At 42.3% G+C, this 8,457-nt stretch overlaps 1 protein-coding gene across 2 annotated transcripts in view; it reads right to left on the bottom strand.

Moving 5' to 3' along the window:
- Nucleotides 1-354: 354 nt before the first annotated feature.
- The window catches only part of LOC117762021 (potassium voltage-gated channel subfamily D member 3-like), a 72,130-nt gene continuing 64,027 nt past the window's right edge, over nt 355-8,457 (bottom strand). The window contains exons 4-7 of one of the 2 annotated variants that reach the window (XM_034586448.1): nt 7,455-7,619; nt 3,174-3,266; nt 2,332-2,591; nt 355-1,289 (exon numbers count right to left, since the gene is read on the bottom strand). In XM_034586448.1, the coding sequence (XP_034442339.1) occupies nt 902-1,289; nt 2,332-2,591; nt 3,174-3,266; nt 7,455-7,619 (906 nt within the window). In that variant the 3' untranslated portion in view covers nt 355-901. The remainder of the gene's footprint in view (nt 1,290-2,331; nt 2,592-3,173; nt 3,267-7,454; nt 7,620-8,457) is intronic. The other variant, XM_034586449.1, reaches the window with a different exon arrangement.

Here is an 8,457-nt window from a genome sequence, read left to right as displayed (position 1 = left end):
GAATGGTTCATGTGCATGGACACCAGATCTTTAAATGGCCCCAAGCAAATACACCACTTCCTCTTGTTTTTGTAATGTTTGCTAAAAATTACAGTTAGCCTATGGTTCTATCAATTTGTGATGCAATTACAGAAATGTTTGATTTGTGTAAGCATGAATGTGCTGGAATGAGGAAGCAAAAAGATTTGAGGGACCCTTGATTTTTGTGTTTTTCATGTGATTTGCCGTCAGTAGGAAAAATGTAGAATAATTCTGGATTCATCCTTAAATGAAAACTTCAAACCGTCACTTTTTTCATCAACCATCAGGTTGAGAACCACTTTCTTGTTTCTCCTCAGCGTGAAAACTTTTACAGTTTCAGGTCAGGCTCACTTCATTTGTCAATCTCCAGTCAGAAATTTAACACGAAAGAACTAAACATTTACTTTCAGCCTCGATGTAATAACAAAATATTATTTTCAAACATGAATTAAAAAAAGACACTTTTCAGTCTCACACATTAAATCCAGCGATGTGATGTTGGCATCAGAGTTTTTCAAATTACACTGCGAAGGAAACTGTTTTTGATTTCAGTTTTTTCGTCAAAAGACAAAAACACAAAACACAAACAAGACGGATCAAATTCAAGTAAACACAGTCACTTCTCTTCTTCTTCCTTCAAGCACATTTAAAAGTCAACAAAAAAAAAACTTTTCACGATTTCACACTTTAAATTGACTGTGAATCTGTGGAACGTCGACAGCGTCTGAATCGTCCTCAGTACCTGCAGTGGAACATCTGTCCTGCTGTTAGAAACTATTAGAAATGCAGCGGTTCTGTCCGTATCTACAGTACATACAGGATGAGAGCGTGATTCTCTGTGCTCATATTTACAATCCTCTGCCACAGTAATGTCTCCACATCATCTGTCCAACCCGTGACGCCCCTGGAGGACAGTCACCTTCCTGTTGACCCTGTGAAACGGGACATGATGCGTCCATTGTTGTAGTAGAACCTGCTTCTTCCTCCTCCTCCTCTTCGTCTTTACTGTCCTCCCGCTGTGCACGGTCACAGAGCAGAGACCTTGACGATGTTTGCAGCCAGCTGAGCTCGTTGTGGTCTGGATGGTCTGGATGCCCGGGGCCGCAGGGTGACCAGGTGGAGGCCTCCTGTGCGAAGGCCCGTGGAATCCGTCACCATCAGGGCTCAGAGCAGGCGGCGTCGGGAGGCTGATGATCGCTGTGGTGATCCGTCCGCTTTTGCAGTTGATCCTGCCTCTGTCGCTGGTTTTCTGGTTGAGGGTTGAACGACTAGAGAGGAAAGAAACTTTACCTTGAGTCATGTTTGAGGTCACGCTGCTAATGTGTTATTTTCCCAGAATTTTCCATGAGCACATCAAATTCAAACCACTAGAGCACTGCTGGTATATTAATGCAAATAAACTGTGAATGATGATGAATGGCGCATCGCCACTTCCTCTCATTGTATAAAAACGTATCTCAAACATCCCAGGTACAGGTGTATTTATATATTTTCTATCTTGATGACGACTCAAAGCTCTTTACAAACAAGAGGCTGCATGAATGGACGTGCTCAGAGGACTGCTGGGCCTTGGCGGATGATTGCGCTGTGATGAGTGAGTCTTTCTTTTTCTAGTAATTCCACATTTTTGCATGTTGAATGATTTTCAAAGGGCTCTGATTCATTTTCCCTCTTTTCACAACTTCAAAAGGTTTTTGCTTTTCTCCTAAAGACAGTTCTCTGTTCTTCATGTTGGTTTATCCTTTTGAAACGACTAGTGAAACTCACGGCTAAAACCGAGAGTAGACATTCAGAGCTATTTAATGGTACAACAATGAATTGAAAAGACAACACCTTGGCAACAAGAGACAGCTTTCAGTCACATACTTTTGCCCACATTAGAAACGGGTTCGCTTTGAACTCTTGTCTCATACTCATCTTTTAAAGCTTGGGTTGGTAATCCTGGAACAGCCGAAAAGAGCAGGCTACACTTTGCAGGTCGGTAAATGACAGACAGGTAGGCTGCCCATCATTTGATTTTTCATGACTGGTCGTGCTGATGACAGTCTTGCAGGTCAGACAACTTAATTTATTAATGATTATTGGGACATAAAGAGATGAAACTCTGCCTTTAATCTTCAAACAAAATATCTCGGAATTGGCTTTGTAGATCTTATTTTTTTCAAGGGGACCGAATGTCATTCACCATATTTAACTGATCCTCCAAGTGGAAAATATTGTGGCGGCTCAGCTTAAACCTCCCTCACAAATTTGGTATCATTAAGTTAACAATCTCCTGATCCTGTGTGTGTTTCTGCTGTTGAACTTCACCTGGCAGGGTGCGATGGTGCGTCACTGCACTGTATGTGGATGGCGCTGAGCTCCTGCAGGGGGCCATGGCGTGTCTGCACGGGATGGGACGAGGGTGTGCTGGCGTTGGGCAGAGCAGTGTTTCTCTTCGCCCTGCGGCCACAGCAGGTACCGGCTGAGCTGTCGTGGCTGGAGGTGGAGGGGCTGCGTGAGGGGTACGTCTGCAGAGACGTATCCAAACAGTTCTGCTCGTAGATCAGCTCGTCCACAAATGCATGAGACTGGAGAGAAGAGACGGGATGACGGATTATTGGGAGAAAAGGAGAGAGAGAGGAAGAAGAGAGGACAACGAGCAGTAAATAAAAGACAGACACAAGGGACTCGATCCCTGGAGCAATACATCACATTTTACAAATAAATAGACTGCACCAGATAATTAATAGCGATTATATTAATAACCTAATCGTAGAAGAATCATTTAAATACTGATACACATTCAAGCTCATTTATTCTGTTTGACTGCAGGGCAGATTCACTGAATCCCTGTGTGCGGATTAAACACTGTTTATAAGTGGAATGTGTCAAACTGGCATGTAAACCTTGTGAAGTGAGATCAACATCTTTCAGTGTAATTAAACTCCCTGGAGAATCTTTCTTAGATGTGTTGGAGGATTTTGCAGCTGCAGGGTAGGAAAAGTGTGGATGTTTGGAGTGATAAGAAATGTTTTTTATTACGGTGCAATTCTTAAATGACGATGAATACATATTTAATTGTTTAACACTATGAATGAATATGTAATTATTTACATACAAACACACAGTATCAAGGTAAAAGTGTTGTGACTGTAGTAATGTGCACTCACGGTGGTTTTCTCCAGGCAGTGCAGCAGGTGGTGGTGTTGGCTCTCTAACAGAGACATGGACTTGGCCAGCTTCTGCTCATCTTCGTCTGTACCCTGACACACACACAGACACACAGACACACACAGACACACACACACACACACACACACACACACACACACACACACACACACACACACACACACACACACACACACACACACACACACACACACACACAGACACAGATTAGTCAGGAACCTGTTGGCGTCGGCCCGTCACTGACTGAAGGCACTCAGTAACTTTGGACGTGGATAACTCGGTGCATATAAACATGTTGCTGAAACGCCTCTGTGCTACTTACTGAGGAATCTGAACATCAGTAATGGAAACTCAGTGATTCGATGCCTTCCTTTCGCCTCATGTGCCTCATTTTCTGCTGAACTCTCTTGCTTCATGCTTGTTGATTTCACTCTCATTTCCATTAGGAGCAGGTAGCCAGCGACTCCTGCTGTTGGCTTTCAAATCATTTACTGGCCAATTATTTACATTACAGACCACATCTCTGCTTGGTGTGAATTGATCTCTCAGCCTTGGGCCTGCAGAGGCAAGTGCTTTGTTTACAATATATTTCCTCTGTGGGTCCTCTCTTGTGTCATTAGCTCTGTTATTCCCTTTGGTTTGGTAAGCACGCCCCAAATAACCTCCTCTCTCAGTTTATTTTAACTTAATATATAAATTTTCAAACTGTGATGTTGCCAGCTCTTACTTATCCTCTGAGTAGGTACCGCTGAGTGATAGTTAACGCTGCAGGCAGCTGAACAGTTATTGATGTTTGAGCTTCAGAAAGAGGAAAAACAGCCGAGTTGAGGAAAAACAGAGACATAAACTTAAGGAGCCCTTCTTTTTTATTTTTTGGGTATTTCTCCAAATGGGACTTGGTTTCAAAGCTCGGGCTCCGGTAAAGCTTCGTCTCCAAGTAATCACAACTGCCAAATAACATGAAAACTGAAAACAAATTAATTCTCTCCCCGCAGTGCACATTGTCCCTCAAAGGATTTGGGTAGGAGGCAATCCAGCCCAAGGACTCATCATTCAGATTCCGCACACATGAACAATAGAGAGATGTAAGCAGGAGAAGACTACGCCCTCTGATGTCTCAATGTGTGGATTTACCCTCTGGCAAAGACGCCATCAGAGATATTTCCTTCATCTAGAGACTGAGACTTACTGTCAAGGCTCAGTTCTTCATCATGCGGGAAACGAAGCTGATCTGTAATGTGAGCCTGATCACGCTAACGCAATCACAAAGATGTGGCCGCTGAGGAGGAGTAATACATTAATGAGGGCAAAGTCAAGTTACGAGAATCTTCATTCTAATGTATGTGAGTATGGATCAAATCTGTCACGGCACATTCTGTGTACTTTTATAATTCATTATGGACATTTTTAAGTTTCTAATATAGACAAACTAATCAAAAGTGTGGATGTTTGTGGCTCACCCAGTGATACAAATCAAAGAACTTCATCAAATAGTCTGTATCCAAAACTAATTCATGTTCCCACATTACCACCTTAGTGCCAGATCCACCATCTTTACTTTTCTGTTCCTTTTCTTCTGTAAGATCTTTTTGTAGTGAGTTAAACAAAGGACACCTTCCTCTCTCATGATGACTCGTGTCTTTTTAGGCTTCACAGCAGCCTGACAGTTTTTAACAAGATTTCCAACCATCCAGGGAGGTTTTTCTGTTTCAAAACAAGTTTCACAGGCAGATCTGTGACTCAAATTAAACGCAACTCCCGAGAGAAATTAAAACTTTGAATCGTAGTATTCAGTCCTGGATCAACGGTGTTCAGCTGACGGATGTTTTAAACGTCAGTGTGCACCTTAAAAATCAAATACTGTCATTCATCTGTCCTGCTCTTTGATTTGTAGAAGTACCCACAACGCGACAGGCACCTTAGGGTTTATTTGACATGGGGAAAAACTCACATTATAGTGTGTCACATTACAGTGATGAGACTTTTTCAGTAATGAGAAAAGTCATAAAATGTATTTTTAAAATGAGAAATAGGTAATAGATTACACTTTTATAGTAATGTGCAGAGCTTTGATCGTGATATTGTCCAGCCGTCGCTCTGATGCTCTGGAAAAATGCCGCTGTTACAAAAGATACGAAGATTTCCACTTGACTGAATTTCCATTTCATTACTGATTTCACTGGGTTCAATTTAAGAGTTGTTATTACTGTAGTTCCACTTGTTATGTGATGTTTTTTTGGTCAATCATTTCATTTTCTGTATTGGTGAAAAACACTTTCCCTTCTGGCTGTTTCATCAATCAACAGTTTGTCGACCAATCTTCCAGAAAATGTAACACATCACAATAGAGGATTTTATCCATATCACTCATTCTTATAGCTGTGTTGATTTACTGCCATTTTCTGGTTCTGACACAGGAACATGCTCCGTCCCGACAAAGATCTGACTGGTTATCTGCTGCCAGTGAGCCCAACACCTGTTTGAATCACTGGAAACAAATCTGTGACGTGGGCAGTCTGGAACAGGAAATCCTGTCACTCTTAAGTGAAAGGTGAAAATTAAATAAACAGAACCCAGATAAGAGACATTGGAATTGATGATCAACCAATCACCCTCTATGATAATGAGCCTGTGATCTGGGTAACAAATGAGGAGCTTTCGGGGCGTGGGCAGTCGGCCATCAGGGAAAACTGAAAAAGACCCGCAGTAAAACTTCTAATTCAAACTATAGGCAATGAGAGAGACACTCACTTTGTCAAAATTTACCCACTCACTCCCACCGCAGACCCACGCAGCGCGACTGACTGACAGCAGTGACACCCGCCATAATTTGATGTGCCAGGACGCTGGCAGCCTCATCACAGAGACGCAGAGGGATGGGGGTCACTCAGCACTCACAGATGGCATTTATATGATAATTCTAACCACTTCCAGACACCCATGAGCCTTCACACTGGACTCGATTAGATCCAAATGGATTTTAGTAACCATCTGCAAGGAGGGGAGTGTGTGACTGAAAGCAGGAGTGATGGAAGGCATGGGAAGGATATAGGCAATTTGCTCATGCATTACCAAACACATTTTTCCATGATGGTGACAAATATAAAAAAAAAAAGAAGAAGAAGAGAGGAGTAAAAGTTGAAGAAGAACAGTGGAGGATAGTTGATGAACATACGGAGAACAACATGAAATTTAAGGTAATAGATATTTGGAAGCAGAGAGTTGGATTATAAGGTTGACTTTAATGTGTGCTAATAGGATGTAATTAGCTTAGCCTATAGCGTAAAAACTGAATTAGGGGTAAAGCTAGCCTGGCCCCCCCAAAAGTTCAAAACTACGCTAAAGCTAATCTCTAAAGTCTACTAAGTAATAGGACTAAGCAATTAACCGAAAATATATCGACATTTATAAATTCAAACGGACTTTTGCTAATTTCGGTTAATTCGGTCAACACTTTCCCTAATGCGTGCATTCACTGTCGGTTTTAAAGTCTGAAAGGATATCAGGTCGGGTTTAGTTCAGTCACGATGGCTGATCTATATACTAAATCTTTTACCCTTTTGTCAGGCTCAGGTTGGGTTTAAGATCAAAGCAGAATGCCTTTCATGTTCGGGGAGAGTTCGGTTAGATTTCTCTCACTCTGTCGAGTTCAGACAGAAAATAGTGGCCTGACCCACATTCTAGTGTTCGTGCCCTGCACTGCCTCACTGTTCACTGGTGGAGTTTTGACGTTTTGGCTCCAGCCTCTTCTTATGCACTAATAGTCTAATTATTACCAAAGCTTCTCAGCAAGAAAAAAACAGTAGAAACAATATCTGGTGTCTGCAATTGCCACTTTCACTGACTCGGATTAAATCAAGTCTAGGACTGAAAGATTTCCAGGTAAAGTACTTTGTGTGATTACGCTGATAACACCCACACAGAACTCCTCTGCTTTCATCTATGTTTCATCCCTGCCCTGTACAACAATAAGAACGTAATGGCTCCAGCCTCTGCTGCTCTTTTATTGCCTCTAAATCATTTTAAAATTATCCCTCGGTTAATTATGGCAATAATTGTTTGTCGTTTTGTATGTGTGTGTGTGTGTGCAGATGCGTGTGTGTGTGTGCGCTCTGCTGTTGTGAGGTTGCTGCTTCCACCTTATTGAGTAGCAGTGAGCTGAAATAATTAGTAGATGTGTGTTTGACAAGGGACAATTTGACAATCTCTCATGCTGGATTTCATGTCATGTCATTTTTAATGAACACATGTGAAATTACTTCCTGGTAATCATCTCGCCCACTTTGCTGTTGATGGTGGAGAGGGTCAGAGGTCTGTCTTACCGTGAGCTCCAGCAGCTCGTTGATCAGCCCGTTGCGTTTGCTCTGGATGAAGGCGTTGGCGCTGCTGGACTTGGCTATTCTTATCCTGGCCAGTCTGGATTTCTGGGCGTGGGAAGAAGAAGAGGTCAGAGTGTCAGACTGGGTGGGCGGGGGGTTCACAGAAGATGACTAACACTTTATTTAATGGTGAAAATCTGCCAACTCATCAGCCAAACTGTGTAGTAGTCGTCACAGCTACTACTGTACTGCTCTTCCCACCACAAATCGTTCTTTAACGCGTGAGATTGGAATTACATAGAGCTTTTTCTGTCTGATATTGTATTTTGCTATTTGGTCTATTGTGTTGTGTACATCTTTGAAGAGGAATCCTCCGTTTGTTGCTTTTCTGAGCTTACTTCCATTTCCTGTGTTTTTTCATTTGAGTTCCTTGCCTGCATTGAGTGTCTCGGGACAGAGGGTGTTGACTGGATTCGGGACTGAAATATTACCCAACAACATTCAATAGATGGGCGATAATATGTTGACACCAAAACAGTGAGCCCATATGTGATCGTCAAACACTCAATTCCCAAACCATGGGCATTAATGTGCTGCTGGAACTGCCTCCACTCTTCTGGGAAATCTTTCCACAAGATTTTGCAACCTGGCTGCAGGCTGCAATTGATCCCATTCAGCCATCAGAGCAGTGGCGGTGTTTGTGCGATAGGGTCCGACTCGCAATTGTGTTACCGTTTCTCCCAAAGGTGTCGAATTGGGTTCAAGTCTTGGTTTCGTGCAGGTTAGACGGGTTCCTCTACACCAAACTCTTTAATGTATTTCTTTACTCGACCTGGATTTGTGTCACACCGAAACACAAGTTGATCAAAATTACCTATAATATCACAGGATTTTAGCCTTTTCTCAAAGGATGAAGAAGAGCCCAAAGTACACAAGAGGATGA

The sequence above is a fragment of the Hippoglossus hippoglossus genome, chromosome 5, assembly GCF_009819705.1.
Source record: "Hippoglossus hippoglossus isolate fHipHip1 chromosome 5, fHipHip1.pri, whole genome shotgun sequence".
Taxonomy (NCBI): Eukaryota; Metazoa; Chordata; class Actinopteri; order Pleuronectiformes; family Pleuronectidae; genus Hippoglossus; species Hippoglossus hippoglossus.
Note: the sequence above shows the minus strand (reverse complement) of the source record. Positions and strands in the feature narration are given on the sequence as shown.